The sequence below is a fragment of the Oenanthe melanoleuca genome, chromosome 9, assembly GCF_029582105.1.
Source record: "Oenanthe melanoleuca isolate GR-GAL-2019-014 chromosome 9, OMel1.0, whole genome shotgun sequence".
Classification (NCBI taxonomy): domain Eukaryota; kingdom Metazoa; phylum Chordata; class Aves; order Passeriformes; family Muscicapidae; genus Oenanthe; species Oenanthe melanoleuca.
The window spans coordinates 8,483,327-8,504,006 of record NC_079343.1 but is presented as its reverse complement, the minus strand read 5'-3'; the positions used below and the strand labels follow the sequence as shown (position 1 = coordinate 8,504,006).

At 38.1% G+C, this 20,680-nt stretch overlaps 1 protein-coding gene across 1 annotated transcript in view; it reads left to right on the top strand.

Moving 5' to 3' along the window:
- The window catches only part of CUL3 (cullin 3), a 52,232-nt gene that overhangs the window by 7,931 nt on the left and 23,621 nt on the right, over positions 1-20,680 (top strand). Inside the window, exons 2-3 of the mRNA XM_056498761.1 lie at positions 10,890-11,087; positions 18,385-18,498. Coding sequence (XP_056354736.1) covers positions 10,890-11,087; positions 18,385-18,498 — 312 coding nt within the window. The remainder of the gene's footprint in view (positions 1-10,889; positions 11,088-18,384; positions 18,499-20,680) is intronic.

Below are 20,680 nucleotides of genomic sequence, written 5' to 3'. Positions count from 1 at the left end.
AATGAACTAATAGATTTTTTCACTTGGAGAGATGATACCCCTGAGGAGAGTCTGCCTTCCAAAGAACATTTTTCTTTCCTTTGACACTTCTTAACTGGTATTGAGGCATGCAGCATCTCTGTTATTTTTTAAGGTTGTTATAATGTTGATATTGTAGAAATCACCAATACAAAAAATTTGCCAAAAAAACCTAATTAATTTAATCCCTTATTAAGTTAAGACTTTTTATTTCTACTTTGTAGTGTTTGTTAGGTGATGGTCTTAAAACTAAATCGATATATGATCACATACTGAATCAAAGTTTTAGTCTGTTCTGACTAGGTTAAAAACAGTATTTCTATTAGTTTAGAGTTAGAAATGCTCTGAGTAGTCTGGGGTATAGTGGTGCTGCTTGTGCTGACAGTGACCTGTCACTCTCAGGACAGCCTGCTGATCATTACTGCAATGCTGAGCTCCCACTCTTGTAAAAAGGAATTAAGAGAGTCAGAGACCTAAATCTCATTGAAATTTGAGATTTCCAGCTATCTTCATTCTTTGCTAGTAAATCTTGTTAGGTTATATGTAAGCAAACAACTTGCCTTTCTGCTTTCAAGCCTTTAGGAAGTTGAAAGTAACTCCAGTGGAAGAGGAATGAGCCACCTTTCTTCTCCTGCAGTGTAAGAGCCAGCACATGGGCCCTTATCCCAAGTAAGCAGCTTTGAGGAAGTTTGCAGGCGAGTGTAATTTGTGTAGTTTGCTCACAGTCACACAATCCTCAGGTTTTGAAAAGCTTGTCCTTGCCTCTTACAAGCTTTTATTGCAGTGGAATGCTAAATGTCTTCAATGAAATTTTAAGATTTGGCCCTGTTTGTATATGGGAAAAAGCATGCCCAGTAATTTATAAAATTTTGTGCCACTATTTGCACTGTCTTGTCGTTTCACCTTTGTCCAGAGGCTGTTTGACAGCTGCAGACACACAGGTGAGCTGTACCTGTCCCTCCCCACACCTTATAGACCTCCAGGATCCTACTGACAGGTGAGAGGGATGATTCACTCCCAGAAATCCAGGTTTTCTTTGTTCCAAATTCTGCTTTTCTAATTAGGTTCAAATACTTTCTTTTGACACCAACCTTGTTTAGCGTAGAAACAAAGCTATTTTATTTCTTTCAGGGGCATATTTCCTCCTGTTTACACAAGCCTTTTAAATTTTTGTTCCATAGCTTTAGTTTGAGGACAGTTTTTTTGGAATCACTACTTCTGAAGTGAGTAAAGAGGACTCTCAACTTCTCATTAGTCTTCAAAAATATTGATAATTTTTATTCTTTTGGGTAGGACAGGGGAAGTAGATAGATCTTTGGCTTCAAATCCTTATGTTTCTTCCTCAGTTTCATTCAGAATGGGTTTTTCTTGAGTTAAGCAATACACAATACTCTTCTTTTTCCCACCTGTTATTTGCACCATAAGAGACAGTATACTTACTAAAACAAGTCAAAAACTTACTTCAGATCTGAAAATGCTTCTGTTAATTTGCAGAGCTAAAAGTGAAAGATCAGACATTCTGAATTGTGACTTAGATCTGAGTTTGCAGAAAAGTAAGAGTATTGACAGTATATAGCAGTATATAGTATATATGGAGAGTATATATACAGCAGTATAGACAGCTCTTCTTTACACTTGTTAGTTTGGAGTGCTCCAGGGAAATCAGGAGTTTCATTGCAGATGTTTTATAGTCCTTCTCTGTTTTCAGGTGCTGTAGTAATGAGCACATGTAGAAATGTCACTGCATGTTTTTGAAAAGAGCCTTGGTTAATAATGTCACTCTTTTAGCTGTTTAAGCACTTCCATTCTGTGTCAGTGACAACAATCTTTTGAGCTAGAACTTCCTAGATTTAGCCTCTTAGCAGTTCAGGTCTTCTAGAAGTTTGAACAAAACCAGTTAATTGTTTTCTTTTAAATACAACTTTTTAAAAAACAAGTTTCATAGTGTAATGTCAGGTGGGCAGAAGCTTGCATCATGACAGGGGAGATTTACTTATTCACAGCTAATGCCTTTTGTTATTTGAAAGGCATTTAGATTTGTCTGCACATGCTGGGGAAAAAAGATGTTATTTAAATCTTGGATTTCTGTATTTTACTTAAATACTTTTCTGGTGTCTGCTTTGGGCAAAGCATGCAACTGTAGAATAAATTCCTTAGTGTAAATAGTAGCACCTTAGAAAGTTTATGTTAAAAAGAAGTTAATTTTGGTGTGTTTTCTTTGCTTTTCCTCAGTATCCAGCCCTTGTGGAGAACAGCATCCATTAATCCTTGCTGAATAAAGCATATGTTTATTTCAAGCAGTTTGGGTCTTGTGGGAAATAAATAGCAAGGCAGATGAGTGAGGAAGAGACAGAGTTAAGCATTGTGTAAATGATCACAGATTCAGGCATTACCAACTTTGATTATCCCCTGTTGTTACTTAACCAGCTGAGAGTTTTTAGAGAGAACCTTGAAGACTGATCTGTGTGAATCCATATATATACCAATAAGTAGATGAAAAATGAGACTGGTGAGCCAGCATTCATTTTTCATTGGCCCACTCAGACAAGCAATATTCTGCTTTTGTCTGTATTAATAAGAGTTATTTTTTATCTGTATTAATAGACTGACTGAAGGTGCATTTTGTAAGTTGAACATCATAAATTGCAAAGTGAACCCATAAGTTGATATTTGGGGAGTATAACTGTTTGTAGTTGCTTATTAGTGTGGGATAGTGTTGTGAAAGTGTGCAAAGGTCTGTAGAGAAGAAAGTTATCTGTATTCACAGAATCACCACTGTGCAACTTTGTGTTTCAGTTTGTTTGCCTTTTCAGAGGGTCTCTGGTTTTTGCATTTTTTAAAAGAAATTAAACCAAAACTTTGTGATTATATTTTGCCTTGTGTTTATCTGGTAAGTGAAGGCTGCTCAAAATTACATAGTTCGTAGTCTTAGTTCAGATGAAGCAGGTGTTTGGGAGAAGTTGGTTTTCTCAATTTTTTCCCCTTCAGCATTTTATGTTCCATAGATTTGCAAGACTAAAGATGAGGAAGGGCATTTGGGAAAAACAAAGAAACTTTACTAAATGGAAATTGAAATCAAGAGTAAAGGAGGTATGTTGGTAGTTCACGATTAGTCTCATTCTTCTGAATTGGTTCCTGAAATGTGACAGATAAATGAGTATCTGATCCTTAATTTTGTTCAGTTGCCTAAGCATGTCAAAACTGTTGCTGCAGTATTACATGTTCTAATAAAGACTTGCTTTTAACTTTTCATACAAGCTGTTAAATTTTGCTGTTGTGTAGTGAAAATCCTGTCAGGCCTAGCTGTAATGCAGGCAGGTATTATATTTTGAGAGAAGAAACAAATCCTTTTTCCCGAGATTTACTGGAAAAGGAAGTTCTTGGAGCATATTGCATTTTGCTGTAAAGCTCAAGACCAATCAGCTAACCCCCTTCCTCTTCAGGCTCCTACCCCAAAGCAGCAGTTGTGTGAGGAGACCAGCATGCTGCAATGCCTTGGAGGTAAACTAAATCTGTCAACCATGGTGCAGGAGGTGACTCCTCCTTTTAAGGAGCAATCACTTTTTAGGCTGCTTAACCCATCTGCTCCGTACTGGCAGAACAGATTTTCAGTGCTGCAGAACCCGGTCAAACAAAGTGGAGAAGGAAGCAGTTTTGCTTAAAATACTGCAGCTCTTGGATGTTTCAGTTGAGAAGCAGGACTCCTCTTTGATTTAATTGCATGTTCTGCTTGCTTCTGCTGAGTAAAGCCTGGGAAGGAGAGGTGGATATTGCAATTCCTGCATTTCTGTTACTGATTGAGTATTGAGGCTCAAGCCTCTCTGAGGGTGAGACTAGAGTTGGTTCTTGCCTTGGCCTTTAGAGGATTTCTCTCAGCACTGGTTACTCAGCTCGTCTGCTGAGCCTGGAAGGGGACATGGTGCAAGATGTGAATATTCCTTGCAGGAGGAATCTGAAGAAGTTTAGTGTAGGGTTTGCCCACCCAAACAAAGTCAGTGCTTGAATATCAAGGGAAGAGTGAAGAACAAAACACAGGTATTAAAAATTGTCAGTATTTAATCTTGTAGATGACAACTGGCAGATGTCATAAGCAAATTATAGGCAGAGATTCCCCCTCACCACACACAACCTCTGAGGGAATATAATAGTGTAATAGGCATTTCCTGACATTCCTTAGGAAACGTGGATAATACTGTATTGTCATCTTCGATTGTTGCTGAAGGTCATCTAGGAGCATAAGGTGTCCTACTTATTAGGACAGTTTTGGTAGAACATTTCTCTGATTTCCCTGTGACTCTTGACATGTGTCTTAAGATTAATAGCCCAGATTCAGGAGAAGAGCAATGAGACAGGGTGCCCCTTACTTTCTTCATGCTCCCTCTGTTAGCCTCCAGTCATATTTTTGGTGTGTCACAGTTAACCTGTTCAGATAACATAATTGAGGAACTTTGTGTGTGGTGGTTTTGATTGTTAAGAGATCAGTTGTTTTTTATTTGTGGGAGAATAGCCCATGTATCCTCTTCCAGATATACTCATTGCTACATAGTGAAGAAAACTTAACTCAGAAAAGTGTGGATATTGAGCTCTCCATTTGACATTAATAGGAGAACATTTTATCTGCTCTGTAGTTGAAAAAAGTGTAGTTCCATATCTTAATATGCCATTTTTCAGAGATATTCTTGGAGCAAATGCTAGACAATATATCTCTGTCATTGTAAATTCTAGTCTTTTAAATTAACAATATTCAAAGGGTTTATAAAAATTCAAATAGTGATTAGGTTCTGAGGCTGGAAATGTGCTCTTCTTGCCCTTTTCTGGATAACCTCATCCAAACTTCATCCAGAATGAAGGATACAGGCTCAGGATACTGAGTTATTGTGTAACAGACTATTTAATACCACCTTGATGGATGCCCTGTCTTCCAGTGGACTGTTGGTGACAGTCTCCTTTGCCTCAAGGACTGTGCCCCTGTGGTGGCTGTTCTAGATGACAGCACTCAGTCCCTTCTGTTTTTTCTTAGGAGGTATAGGAAATGGGAGAGTGAGAATAGGTGGCAATTATTAGGTGAAAATGTTACTCCCAGTGCTGCTAACTAACTTAATTGTTGGCATCCACTCAGTTCCTTCCAGGTAGAGAGCATAAACACCTGTATTCTGTAATTTCAGCTGGTTCTTGTCCCAGTGCTCTGTGGTATTAGACCTGTGAAGGATATAATGGAATGAGGCAGATGGTTGCTCTTTTTGAAAACTTTGAGAAGCCTTATTCTGCAGTAATCACTGTCTGGATTGATGTGTTTCACCTGTTAACGTGTAGAATTGTGGTAAACACTCTCCAGCTATGCTGTAGAAAACTGAGTACCAGTGTTTGTAACATTTTTGAGAGTAAAAATGTCCTGCAAATGTGTTTACAGTCTATTAAAACTTCTGAGATTCAACACGTTTTATCTGAGATCTTTGTGTGGACTTTATAGATCTTGCATAGAAATTCCTTCTGCAAGAAGGGTAAGAAGCAGTGTCTGGTCACTACTCTTGATCCCACTGGTTTGTGTATGTCCTGTTGCTCCTGGTGGACTTCTGTGGATACTCCTGCTGTAGGACATCTGTTTACCTCTTCCTCACTTCTTTCTTAACCATCTCTTGTTAAGAAGACTTAATAGGTACTTAAAGCTGGTATAAACTATCAAGATTTCAGCAGGCTCTTAGCAGTTTGCTTCTGTAATTTCTCCTTGCAATTCACAGCATTTAAAGCATGGTTATATAAGAGGAATGAGCTCTGTAGTGTTAAGGGCAAACTGATGACAAGGAAAAAAAATGAGAAATATGGAATGAAGCTGCATTCAGGGGAAACTGCTGTAAAATTTAAAGTAAATAGAATGAAAATGATACCCCAAAACATTTATTTCTCTGCAAAGTAATGTGGATTTCCAGCAACAGATATGTTGGATGTTTCTGGATCTGGGAGTTTTCATGGTTTTTTTTGACTGTAGTTGGTAGAAGCTAGGGAGCAAACACCAGGTTCCACTGGTGACCACAAGTATTTTGTTGCTCACCTTTGGTATTGTACAATGCATTTCCATTTGAAAACTGGTACAGGCAGTTTGAAAAGGTCACGTATACACAGGGAGGGAGCCCTGGTTTTCGAGCTTCCTCAGCTTACAGCTGTAATGTGTATTACCAGATCACCAGTGGTTAAAGTTGGAAGGTACTTCTGGAAGTCATCTTGTTCTGCCCCACTGCTCAAGCAGGGTCACCTAGAGCTTGTTGCTCAGGATTGTATCCGGATGGCTTCTGAATGTCTCTGAGCATGGAGTCTGCAGCCTCTTTGGGCAACCTGTGCCAGTACTTGGTCACCCACACAACAGAAAAGTTTCCATGACAATCACAAGGAATCTCCTGTGTTTGTGCCCACTGTATCTGCTCCTGTCGCTGGGCACCACTGCAGAGGCTGGTTCCCTCTTCAGTACACCCTGCCTTTAGAATTTGCATGTACTGATTTGATCCCTGCAGGGGTTCTCTAGGCTGACTGTCCTTCCTATTAGAGCTGCTCCAGAGGGTTGTTAGCAGCCATTCACTGGACTCTCTCCAGTGTGTTTTTGTCTCTCTTACACAGTGTTCTACATGTGGCTTTCCAGTGCTGAGTAGAGCCCTTGGCCTGCTGGTGACCCTTCCATAAGCAGTCTAAGATACCATTAATCTTCCTTGCCTCAAGGGCCCATTGGTTTGTCATCAACTTGATGTCCACCAAGAGCCTTGAGTTCTTTCCTGCCAAATAGATGCTTTCCAGCCATTTGCCCCAGCAGGCATTATTCCCCCTAGGGATGGGATGTTTCACTTCCCTTTGAAGTGCATGACTAGAAGGGGGCCGATGACATTTTGTATGAAGTTACGTATTGATCAGAAAATAACGAGAATTGAGCTGGTTGCTCCTTCTGATTGAATGCCGGTAGGTTACTTGCAGGAGGTGGTGCCTGTAAGCTTCCAGGAGGGAGAGAAGTCTCTGGGAAGTCTTTTCAGGACTGTTGCCAGCTTCAGCTGCTTTACAGGTGATAATGACAATAGATTGCTGACAGTGATTGTTTATTTGACTTGATGATTTTAATAGGGTAAACGAACATTGCTGAAGGAAGAGGCTTGAGTGTGTCTGATCCTGCACTGTGGAATAAAGGACCTTTTGAATCTCTTGCGGTCTCTTTTTTGAAATGATTGTACTTTCATGTACACTGACATTTTAGTCTTAATTTCCTCAAGATGTACTTGTGCTACACTCTGAGTTCAGATGTTTGTGCTCGAGTTGCATCTTTGAATCATTAGCATTTGGGCAGCAGTGTGTGGAAGTTTTCCAACCAGCAGCTTCTTATAAACAGCTCTCTCTCCTGCCAATAACAGACTTGGTCGCTTTCCCATTCCCCAAGAAAGGTAATGTTCAGATAAGCGCGAGTACATTAACACGTTTCCTCTGCTTGGACACTGGCTTCTTACTATCTTGGTGAATCTGGGTGTAGACACTACTGAAATTGCTGGGATTTCACTTCTGAAAGCCTTTCCAAACCTGGGTGTTTGTTTTGTTTGTTTTTTTTTTTATGGACCAGCAGAAGAAGCAATCTGTGTTCTACTTAAATCTGCAAGAATGCAAAGACACAAGCAAGGCAACTGTATTCTAACTGTGGATTTCAGTTCTAAAATATAACCATTAGAGGAAATCTGGGAATGAACACAGAAAAACATCTGGGCTCTGATCCTGTATTTGTGGAAGTGGATCACTTACAGTCTTTGTTGCTAGGGATCTAGAGAGTTGCATAAATCTTCATTGTTGGGTCAGACTGGGGGATTAGGATTGCAGTTTTGTTGTCAGAGATGCTTATGTAGAGAATTCTGAAAAATGTCAGTGTTCTACTAGTATCAACAACTTACTTACTGGTTATTTGTTTGGATTTTAAATCTGCCTACAAGCCTGACTTCAGGAACAGGATGAAAAGTGATGAACCTATGAGTTAAATAATCCAAGAATAGATTTAGTCATTGCAATTCTTACATGCATTGAGAATACAGGAAGACCTCTTCTGCTTAAATGCTGAACAACTTTTCAGCAGCAGGGAGGAAATAATACATTTTTGCTCAAACTTTACTGCAGTGACTTACTGCCAAATAGAATGGAATTATTTAAAGTATTAGGAGTCTTTGCTTTGATAGAAAACACTGCTGCAAACAAGTCAGCTACGCTAGATCTTTTTGGAAGACAGTGCTCTTCTAACGTGATATTCTAGAACTTGAGCAAACCTGTTCCCATAAAACCTCACAGATACTAATCTGAGTCAGAAGCAAAATAAGCTGCATTGAAAAGCAGAGTTTTTATTGCTTAATCCTAAAAGGTAATAAGGTAATTTTATAGTACTTTTTCAAATATTTCTGTGTATTTATCTCATGGAGATGTGTACTCTTTAAAATTACCTTCTATGGACCTTTCTTGTGCTTTCAGAGTAGCTCATGGTATGTCAGTTGTTAAGTGGCACAAAGCTCTGTGTGCTTGTTTGTATTCAAAAGCAAATGATGTTGCAATCATTCCTTCTTTTTTTATAGCATTTGGATTAAAAGTACAAGAATTAAACGATTTGCTTTTAGCTTTTTGCTGACCAGATCTGAATTATTGGATGTGCTGCTTTATCTCTGTATGTAATGTACAGAGATGTTCCCTGGGACCAACCCAGAAACAGGGGCACTGTAATACCTTTGCAGACTGGTGCCCAGTGGTTTGCCTGCTTTTTACAGATCATACCTTTGCTTAGAATCCAGTGTGCAATTAAATTGCAGTTGAGATTAAAAGGTTATGTTGGCTGAGAGTTTTTTAATTAGCAAGGGGAGCCTCTGCTTTGTTTGAAAACAAAACCTCAGGTTTTTGAAAGGAAAGCTGACAAGCTTTTACTTGGATTGCTGTCTGCAAATCTAAATGGTTGCCTTCATTATCAGTACTTGTAAATTGCTGGTTCAGGAAGGCTGTAGAAAACAACTTCCCCGAAGGGGCACCAATGTAGCAAATGCAAATTAAAAACAAAATTACTGTCTTTTCAATGCTGTGTGTAGCAGAATGAGGAAGTGTGGAGGGAGCTGTGACATTCCATCCACCATTCCTCTGTGACACTGAGGCTTTGCATTTAGGAGATAGGGAGCTAAAAAGTTTTCAACATGTTTGTGATTTTATTTTGGTTTTGCTTTTAGATATATAATGCCCATCTTAAGTTTAGGGTATATGAAGTTTATTAGTCAAGTGCATCTGGTATCAGAGGAGTGGGAATAGTAGCAACAGGATTATTTTTATAATAAAAATCCTTGCATTTAACCAAAACTCCAAAAGATGAGCAGGATTGTGTCTTGTTTTTATTTTATTCAGCATCAAATTCCTCCAAGGCAATTAATGGCTTTTCTTTATTGCGAGCTGTGTTGCTATTTATCATGCATAGGAAACTTGATATATTTTGAAAATACATGTAAAAATAAACTTGGAATAAAAAAATTCTGCTAAATAATTGCATTTGATTGCAAATGGAGTAATATCTAGTCTTCATATCTTTCCTCTATTCAATTAGTGGGTTTTGTTGGAAGGAGGAGGAGAGGTAGATTAGGGTTGGTATGATTCTCCTCTATAATGTCATACCATTATTTTTTACTCTTTTAATACTTTCAATTCCTATTTTCAAGATTGCTTTGACGGTTTTGAGAGACTCTGGGATATTTTCACTTCCCATAGTAATTCTGGGAATAGCAGTTTTTTCCCTTCTTTCTTCAGCCCTTTTTTTTTAGCTATAAAATGCTATATCTGTTCCTGATTTTGTATAAACTAAACCAAACTTAACTTTAAACATTACTTTTTAAATTGGTTCAGTTTAAAAGTGCTTGGGATTTTTTTTTTTTTCATTTGGGTGATGAGACCTAGCTGAATCACAGACTTTAAGCAATACTGGTATCTGATTTTTTATTTTTTTTTTTGCGATACTTACTTGGAATCCCAGATGCTGCTTTATCTATAAAATATCATATATTGAAGCACCTTTGCAATGGTAAAGCACAAATGTGAAATAATTTACACTAAATAGAAGTTTGCTGTATTGTGTCTTATTTCTTATAAGAGTTTTTCTCCTTCTCTGAATCTTTTTTCTTTCTTTCTGTGTATTTACTGAAGTTTACAGATCTGAATAACAGGTCAAGCAGATGCTTAGTGCTTGGTACATATCCTTTAGGAAGGTATTTAATCATATTTGTATGAAGGGAATATGTTCAGTGCAGGTGTTAATGTTGGGCATTTGTGGGGGTTTTCAGTAGTACGTGTACTTTTTTAAATTGTGGGTACAGTATTGTAGGTGTGTAATTATTTGGATGTTAGTACCTCAGCTAGTCCCAAGTTTGTTCAAGCAGATGACCAAGTTTGCTAAATCTGTGTCAGACATTATTATCTTTTGTTGTACAGATTTATTTGAGGTCTGGTGAAGCAGATCAGTATTGCAGTACAATTTATGAGGTGCCAAATAATGTGTTAATATGGAATGAGAGTTAACCATCTATCACTGTTAACCTGTGGAGGAGGAGTGGGGAAGAGACTTTTGTCCACAATTACCCACCTTTACACCTCCAAAGGCTCTGGAGTTGGATTCTGGGGATTTGCAGTTCTGAAATAAAAAAGCATTAAACTTTTGCAAATTACAATTTTCATAAATATTTATTGAAATCCATACTATTCTCATAAATACTGTTTTTCTTTTAATAAAGTTTGAGAAATCTTGTGATAATAGAATCAACAAGATGGGGCAGAGCAATTACCTCGTATTATCTATATATTTTTTTTTTTTTTCTAAACAATAACGTCGTGTTTTATTTTTACAGATGACTATGGATGAGAAATATGTGAACAGCATTTGGGATCTTCTGAAAAATGCAATCCAAGAGATTCAGCGTAAGAACAATAGTGGTCTCAGTTTTGAGGAGCTGTATAGAAATGCTTATACAATGGTGTTGCATAAACATGGTGAAAAACTCTACACTGGACTAAGAGAAGTGGTCACTGAGCATCTAATAAACAAGGTTTGTCCATTTGTGAATTAAAATAGAAGTGTTATATGAAATAATTCTGAACAGTTATTTAAATGACAGAAAATCTAAGTTCATTATGTTACCTTGTGTTGCAGTTGTGTAACTTCTCTCAAAAATGTTATTGTAGAACTAACATCAAGCTCAAATGATTTCATGTTCCAGGTACTGTTTGTTGTAAGTTACTGATGGAAGGCAGATCATAAGGAAGCATTTGAAAGTGTGTAACAGGAAACAATTTTTTTTAAGAATTACTGTTAAGAGCTGATAATTTTTTTTAAAGATTTGTGTCATTTTTGGTGGCGTTTTGTGACTTTCTTAGGCCAAATTTTCTCTTGTTTGCTAGTCAGTTTTTTCATCTGTGGTACAAATAAATACCAGTGTAAGAACTTGTTTTCTATAGGCTAATGAACTAATTCATAAGTTAATGAGGCAGTTGTGCTGGGATTATGCTCTTTAAAGAGGTGGTAGGCACTGTTCAAAAACAGCAGCTCAGCAATAGCAAAAGTCCTCAGTTGCTCACACTATGTCAGCAAAACCCTGTAAGTCAGTCAAAATGACACACAGAAACTTTCTGAAGATGTAGCATCTGAGAAAAGGAATCTTTGTGTCTTGTGTTAAACCATGGAACCACTTCTTTAGTCTTTGAGCAAAGTTTAGAATTGATTAATAAATATGTAAGCGGAAAAAGTTAAAAGTCAGTTTTTAGGATTCCAGATAATATTTCATGGCAATGGGATTCTAAGCCTATGGGAGATGCCTGCCTTACTCATGGTGACATCCATAGCAGAGAGGTATGTGTCCACTTTCATCCCATATTTGATCTCACATTCTGACTGTGGGTTCAGATGGAGTATCAGATTTTTGTCCTGTTTTTACAAGATCTGCGAAGGAAAGTCAGAGACCATCATGTGTCTTGGATGATTACTTCTGGCTGAATTACAGAGAATGGATGGGAGATATATGGCTAAATAATTGAGGGTGCTTGGGGAATTTTTTTGTGCATTCCAGCTGGAGTTACTGCTGTGGCAAAGAAATGTGTTATTTCTTTTCTGAAATCTTAGTTTTCAAAGGTGCGGTCCAGATAAGTACTGTCTAAAACTGCTTTGAATGTGGGGCTTTTTTACTGTTTGCAGCAGAGGAGACATCCTCTATGAAGTGGCTAAATAATTTGCAGTTCTTTTCTATAATTGTAGCACATCTGTGACTCTCAAAAACTTTTGGTTTCATTATGTGTGCATTCATAATCTGTACTATTCATATAAAATGTGGCAAATGTCTAGGCTTTTTTTGCCTTGTTCTTTGTGTATGCCTATGCACTTAATTATCATGGCACTAAATTTTTATTATTCTCAGGCTTTAGTTTATCCTGGTTTAATTTGGTGGGTGTTTTTATCCTTGTTCCTAGGTATTCTGCAACTTATCTTAGTTCCTAGGTATTTTGCATATTAAAAATTAGGCATTTGCAGAATTAGTTATTCTGAAGTGCTGATTGTGGCAGCCTGACAAACGAGCAGAAGATTCAGAGTTTGTGTTTTCAGTGCAGAGGCTGAGAGGACTGCACAGGTAGCAGTGCAGAGAAATGCCTTTCTGACACTAAAACAAATCTTCTCTGATGACCAAATATTCCAATCTTTAATGTGATTAATCAAATTGTATCCATGTGTGTGGGTGATAAATAGATGACCAAAGTTTTTTCAAATAAAAAGGTTAGCTGAGTTTTAGTAGTTCATTGCTGTAGAGTTAAAAAGGCTAAATTATTCTGATGATGCCAGCCTATAAATTAAATAATCCAAGGAAAAGACTAAAAAAAGTGACTTATGCCAGAAATTTCTGTACAATAACAAAAACTTTTAGATGCTAAAAGCTTCTGCTTGTCCCTTTTGTATGTTTGCTTAGACACATTATGTTGAGGCATATATAGATGGAAGTATGGAAAAAATAATGCATTGTTTATTGTTTAAGAACAGGATCAATTTTGTAATGACATCTTGTTTGTGCCATTAGACTCTGTTGTAAGATAGATTAAAACAAAAGTTTTGTTTAGCCTCACATTTTGTCATAGAAATTTTAGCAAAATCTTTTATGTTTGCTGTCTCTGTCCAAGAGCAATTCTCTGGTAAATTCTGAGTAGCCAGTGAACGATAAATGCTCTCATCACAAGTCTTGGTAAAACTTCTATTCAGAGAATCAGTGGTGGATGCTAGAATTTATAAGAGGGGGATTTTGCCAACTGAAACATTGTTCATTACATTTTGTTACTTTTATAAAAATTGGAATGTTCCCAGATGAATAGATTTTACTGAAGAACTATACTCAATTCAGGGAGCACTGCTGAGGTGCCTACCCCAAATTTGCGATAATCATCAAGCCATAACTGTCATTTGTTGCCCACATCTCCAGGTTACCTTTTTAGAAAAAAGCTGCACTCTTGTGGTATTCCAGTCATGCTGGTTAATTAAGAATAAAGGAAGAGACAGTGGTTATGTTCTGCTGTTTTTAAAAATAGTTTTAAGGCCTGGAAAGCACAAGCCTTCATTTTTGGCAAGTCATGGTTAAGAGCTGTATTTTTGATTTATGCTAATTTAACTGCCAGGTGAAATGCTTATACAGCATTTTAATTAGCAATCAAACACTAATGACAAAAGTATTTAACTTTTCAACAAGAAAACAGTACAGAGCACTGTCTTAACAGCTTAATTGTAAATAAAATAATAGGTGCAAATATGATCAATACAAGATGCATGTAAGCAAGTTATTACCAAGACTACTTGGCTTTAGACTTGCAGACCCCAATGGTTTGCAGTTCTAAATCACCCTATTCTGGCTGTGGGATAAAGGCTGTAGCAAGCCAGGTACTCTGCATCACTGAGACAAGTCAGCTCTCCTAAATCTACCTTGTTTTTACTACTGGGTAAGAACATGCTAAAACTTGTCTTTACCTGTGTATTGACATCATTATTTAAGTATGGTACGTGTAGAGCTCTTTAAAAATACTTTGAATTTTGAAAGTACTGAAATCTTTCATCTTAATTACAGTATTAAATTCCTGTGCATCTGATACTTCACTAGTTTCTCCCTTTCTTTCCCACTGACAATCTTGTAGCTTCATGTGGACAGTCTTCCTTCATACTTCTCAAGCCTAGTGTTATTACTTCACCCAAATGTTAAGTGCTTCTGAAACACACAGAGCTTGATTTACAGCTCTAAACCATTTGATGATAAGCAACATCATTTGTATTACAGTAAAAAAGTTGAAGTTAAAAAGTTTGCAGGGTAATATTTTTAATGTTCCTTTTGTGCATAAATCAGTGAGGCCCTATGAGGTGCATCCCAGAGTCCTGAGGGGAATTGGTTGATGTAGTTGACATGCTACTCTCCATGCTGGTCAGGTGAAGTTCCAGGTGACTGGAAAAGAGGAAACATTGTACTCATCTTTCAGAAGTGTAGAAGGGAGGACCCTGGGAACTACAAGCTGTAAGCCTCACCTCTGTGTCTGGGAGGATCATAGAACAGATCCTCCTAGGAGCTATGCTAAGATACATGGATGACAGGAAAGTGATTTAGGACAGCCAGCACAGTTTTACCAAGGGCGAGTCTTGCCTGGCCAACCCAATGGCCTTCTATGAAGAAGTGACCACATCAGTGAACAAAGGAAGAGCTCATTGCTCTGGACATCTGTAAAGGTTTCTACATGGTCCCCCATAACCTCCTTCTGTCTAAATTGGAAAGAGATGGATTCAGTGAGTGGAGTTAAGTGGGTTAGAAATTGATTGGGTGGTCACACCCATTGGTTGTGGTCAATGGCTCCCAGAGTCCCAATGGCCATCAGTGACAAGTGATACTCCTCAGGGGTCTGTCCAGTATTTCTGTCTGTCGTGCTGTTTCAGAGTAACAGTACAGGCAGGCATGTGAGAACACCTTTGGTCAGGAGGGTGCAGAGCTGCTCATGGTGGCAGTGTTCAGTGCAGAAGGAATGCTCTGGGGTGCTGGTGGCAGGTAAAGGCTGAAAGCAGCGTGTCTGCACTGGGACTTAGCAGGTTGTGTCTGGGCTCCTTTGCAAGCTTTAAAATTTTATATCTTAGTGTTGCAGAGAAAAGGGAGAGATGAAAGTCATCTCCATCAGGGAGTTTGAAATTTCCATAGCATCAATGAAATAGGGAGGAATGACATGAGAAGTTGTGTAGGAGGCAAATTACCTACTGAGCATTAGAGTGAGCCTGACTGGCAATGTATGCAGTGTTATCTGCCTTTGTATTTTCTTAATGATGTTTTCAGACAATCTTGAGCAAGTCTGCTATTATATGGAGGGCAAAAGGATGTGAGGGAATTGCTCGAAAGTACATAACTGTTCAGAATGCCCAGGATCCTTCAGTGTTTCTTTTTTCCTTTCAGCAGTAGGATAGCAGCTGCAGGGATGAACAGACATTTCTGCTCGTCAATCCATTAACCTACTTGGGACTCCTAAGATTTTAGAATATATCTTTTAAACTATTTGGATTTTTCTAAAAGAAATTGTATAATAAAACTTCTGAGAGCTTGAGGCCTTGGTTCAGAAAGTGCTGTTCTGTACTGCTACTCCCCTCAGGAGGTTCTGGCTGTCCTTACAGTAGTGGAAATTACATAATTGAACTATTTGTGCTGCTGCATCAGGCCAGGCACTGTAAGATAGAAATAGTAGGCCATAAATCTTCTTTGTGTACAATTAATTAGAAGTTATTTAAAGGTATTGAAAGCCTATGCCAACAACTACTCTTATTGGGGGGAGGGTTCTGTATTTCCTGAAGACCTATATCCAGTAGAAAATACAGTTGGGCCTGAAGTTATACACAGAATTTCTTCCTTATAGCTATAAAACTTTTCATATATTATGAAGTTGGTAATTTATGTATATGGACAGTCCTATTTAAGCTGGCTTTCCCTGTAACTTATTTCATAATTGCAAATATTGTCACAAAAATCACCACAAGCTCAGCTAATTTAAAGTAACATTTTGCTGATAAAAATCCTTGAGATTTGAAATTTTATAAGGCTTTGGCAGAGTAGCAGCTGTGTCTCTTTGTTTGAAGAGTGTGAGTATGCAGTTTTCTCTACTTCAGATCATTTCTTCTACTAAAGTGGTGTGACTCTGCACCTTTGCATGGCTAAGTTGTTTTGTGCATTATAGCAGTTTCCCTTTTGTATTGATGAATTAATGGCCCACACAAGGAATGTGTCGAACACTTGTTAACTATAAAGTTGCTGTAAGTGATAATTTGCTTGGCAATAGCTTGGTTGGCTTTTGTAGCAGCTGAAAGAATGGCTTTCCAAACCTCTCTGCAGTTTCAGATAAACCTAGAAGAATGTTATGGAGGAGCTTCACAGGGAAACTCTGAAGGTAGCTCTGCTGTACAGCACCCATTCCTGAATTTTAAGCCTATTTCCAGAAATCTCCGTGGCACACCATATGGAGCAGAGGTGCCACTATTGCAGAGCGTGCCAGTGTCTGCACGAAAGCAAGTTGTCCCTGCTACCTGGTGGCAGGTACCCACCCCTTTTTGTGAGATTTGGCACTGGCTGGCCCAGCACCATCAGTGTGAGGGATGTGGGATGGGTGCAATTATAAGGGCACGCTGCCTCTGTGTTGTTAAAGTAAAGGGTATCATAAAATTGGTCAATAACTATCTTAGTTATTTGTGCTGATAATCTAATCATGCTTTGGTAAATTTTACCAGTGTGGATGAGGTAAGTAATGTTTTTCATACTGACCAAAGAAGTAAAAGCAACCATGTCATGTTTTTTTTCTCTTGTTCTGGGAGATTCTGCATGTTCTTAATAAGTGTATGTTAGTATCTGATGAAGTTATTAATGCATATTTGTGTTTTGGCTAAAATCTGTCTGGTTTGGGTGACAGCAGAGCACACACTGGAAGACCAAGGTAAAGGGTGATCATGATCAGAGAGAATGAGGCAGCTAAGCAGAGCTTATAACTGCATATTATGTTTTCCAAAAGCAAGGAGCAGAGGCCTTGCTCAGGTGCAGAGTAGGTGTTTGAAGATGTAAGGAAGATTTGAACAACCTATGCATACCTGTATTGCCTAGATGCAGTAACAAGGTGAATATTATTGGGATAAGTTTCCCTTCCTTTATCTTTCCCCTCTCCCTCTTCTCTTTCTCCTCTTTCTTCCCTCTCTTCCTTGAGACCATTGTGTTGGATGATGTGCCACACTGTGTCTCTGGCTTGCTCATCTGAATTTGTGAGTGTGTTAGTAGTGTGGCAGACAGAGTTGTTACCCTGGTTTGGCCTAATAACTTCATAAAACAGGAATGACAAAATGAAGTCAGATGGTTGTGTGAGACATTAGTGCAGCTTGTGGCTGCCTGGCATGTGTGATTTGTTTCCCTATTTGAATCTCTGTACTGAAATTTTCACTATCAGTGCAAATCAATATATGTGAACAATCTGTTTGGTTACAACAGAGGGCAGAACATATTTTACATGTTATGTGAAAAGTTAATTCCCAGTTTATTAACTCTGGAATTTTTTTTTTTTTTTTTTTTTTTACATTCCCACAGGTTTCTCTTTGATATAAGTTTCAAGTTTGAGGACTGCAGTATATGCCTACTGGAAAAAAACAAAATATGAAACTGGATGGGTTTTTTTTATTAGTAGGTAGAGTAGTGGCAAAGAGGCATACAATCTGAAGTTGATGAGACAGATGAACTTGCAAATTGCAAATACATTCATAAAAAACAAAGATTACTTTCTTATTTCTGAAATCTTGTCATTAGTATTAATGTAAGAGTCTGATCTTTGCCAAGCAATTGGTTCCTTTCAGAACTGTTGTTTGCTGTATCTGTATGCTGTCTCAGCTTGTCTCTCTAAATGTCATCATGGCCAATTTTCCACCTGTACTTGTTCCTGTTTGTAGCATTTACTGCTACTACCCAATGTTCTGAAATTACTTGTGATAGTAAAATTACCAGCAACTGAAAGACTATAACACAGGAAATGAGAGCTTTGAGGAGTTGTCAGAGACTCTTCTTAACATTTGAGATTTTAGGAATTCCTTTAAAATTTAAAACCCATGTTTATTTTCTTTCTCTTGTTTCTAGCATAATTTTTCTTACTTATTTTTCTACAGGTAGGGGTAATCAGCACCCAGGAAAAGCAAAAACCTGTTTGCAAAATTCAGGTCCATAGAGGAGCAAGAATTCTTGTGCTGAAGCTAAGTTTAAGATTTAAATGCTGCTGGAGAAACTGACCTGAGTTTATGTTAACCTTTTTTTTTTTTTTTTTTTTTTTTTTTAGGTGCGAGAAGATGTGTTAAACTCCTTGAATAACAACTTTCTACAAACACTAAACCAAGCGTGGAATGATCATCAAACAGCAATGGTGATGATTAGAGACATTCTGATGTATATGGTGGGTATTCTGCTATTTCACACACTTAGCAGTGTAGTAAATTGTCTTCTTACCAGTCTTTTTCCAAAGACCACTCTCTGTCCTTTGTTTTGAATTTTCTGTGTGCATGCAAGACTGCTACAGGTGTTTGACGAATTGTAATTTGTTTTATGTTTTAGGTTATCTCATTATCACTAGAAAAGTTGATCTAAAAATAGTTGAACTTTGTAGTTCTTAAAAAATAAGCTAGTCAGATGCATTCTGGCAGATTTTAGATGTTAGTTCAGCTAGTGGTGCTTTCTTACTGTGGAAAGCACTATGGTGTAAAGCCTCCTGAAACTTCCAATGTAGTTGTTCTTTAAGCTTTAGGATTTAAAGAGGACAACTTTGTTTAGGTACAGGGTGTGTCCTTGGATGTTAAATTATAGTTGGTTCCTTTGCTGTTCATGAAGAGCTTGTTTGGATGATTAAGCAGTGTACATAAATGTGATTTTTGGTTGCATGCTTGTCATTTCTTACCTATATCCAACAGAAAAATCTTTTTTTAAGAGAAGAGGGCCTGATGTTTTTTTGTCTGGATTGTGTTATGCTTTAGGTAGCTGGTAAGTATTAAATTTCCCATAGTATTGGGGATGTTCTAGGATGCAGGAGAGTATTTTTGCTTAGCTTCTGGACAAAAGTTTTGACTTCAAAAGGAAGTGTTGACATGCTGTGTTTTTTTGTGTAATTTTTTTTTTCCTCCAAAGTATCCTAAATATAATAATCAAGTTTCCCTTATAGTTATGTTTTTTTAAAATGTGTATTACCTTGTCTCTTGTAAAAGTCTGTTGCTTTCATTTCTGTTGCAGGGGTAGTATGAGGTTTTTTGCAACCTTTTGCACTAATTGTGCGAGATTTGTCTTGATTATTTTGAAACATTCTGGGTTCCCTGACAGAATTTCAAGTTTAGATAGTTCCACTGGATTTTGTAGGATATAGCACGAGCTCTCTTCCTTTTTACATGTTCAGGCTGCAGTAACTGGATGTAATGCACTCTGTTAATCCAGGCACTGTCTGCAACAAGCAGTGAGGCACTGAAGCAGTAAAGTCGTGTGCTAAGCAGCATCTTTGAGTCAAGTCAAGTACTAAGGTTGAAGTAGTGAAGTACATTTAGGCATGTCTGAAATTCGGCCTCACAGTGGCAGTGCAGGTAAACATACCTACAGTGGGCTTTATTTAGCTGCTGTATGGAATGGGAGCAATGGAGGTGGAGTTGTTTGGGCTTTTCATCAAGCAATGTGAGTGTGTGTATTCTTGGAACATCAAATGGAAACTGGGTTAAACTGGATTCTGTGGTGTCTCTTTACTACTTGTGCTTGCTAAATTTAATGCAATTTCAGGTATGTGAGTGCAGCAGTCACACCCATGGCTGCATTGCAGACCTCTGGGTAGTGCCAGTTACACACTGTCAGAAGTGAACAATTGCTCCTGCAAATACAGCTGTGGATTTTTCAGAAGGTAGAGTACTCCCTTCTCATCTGTGCTGTGCACAAAGCTGGTGTTTTTTTTTAGGCCAGCGCTGACACCTTGGATACATGAGTTTTGACAAATGACTCTCATTGTCCATGGCTTACACACAAGGTAATAGGAAGAAGTGTTGTTTTTATTTCCAGAGTGAGGATCAAAGACATTACTATGCAAAAGGGTGTCAGTACACGTGGGTGTCTGAAGGCTGCTGTATCATCCAGGTAGTGTATCCATGCAGAGATGGGTAAAATGTGTCTGCTGCTACCTTACAGTAGGTGACTTCAGTTCAGAATTAGTCTGCAGTGTAAGCAGGATTGTAATTCATGAATAATTTCTGTCTAAAACTCTATCCTTGTCTCCTGAAAGTTACTCTTACCTTTAAGCACCCAGTGCTTCTCCCTGTGGGATGTGATTTCTGTTCAGTTGTGTGTAGCCTTGTCAGTCAAACCTGTTCCCACATGGGGCTCTCTGTGATTTTCTTTTTAGGCTGGGAGAGCTTGTAGCAAATTTGATCTGTTACCGAGAGTGAGCAGATCAGCAGGATCTGAAATGTTTATGTTGCTGCTCTGGTTTGGGTATTGTAGACAGGTCTGGCTTACTACAGAGGTTGCTGATAAGGAGTTACTCTTTCACAATGGCAGTGTTCAGCACTGCCACAGCAGAAGCTATGCAGATGAGTCATGGCCATGGCTGTAAT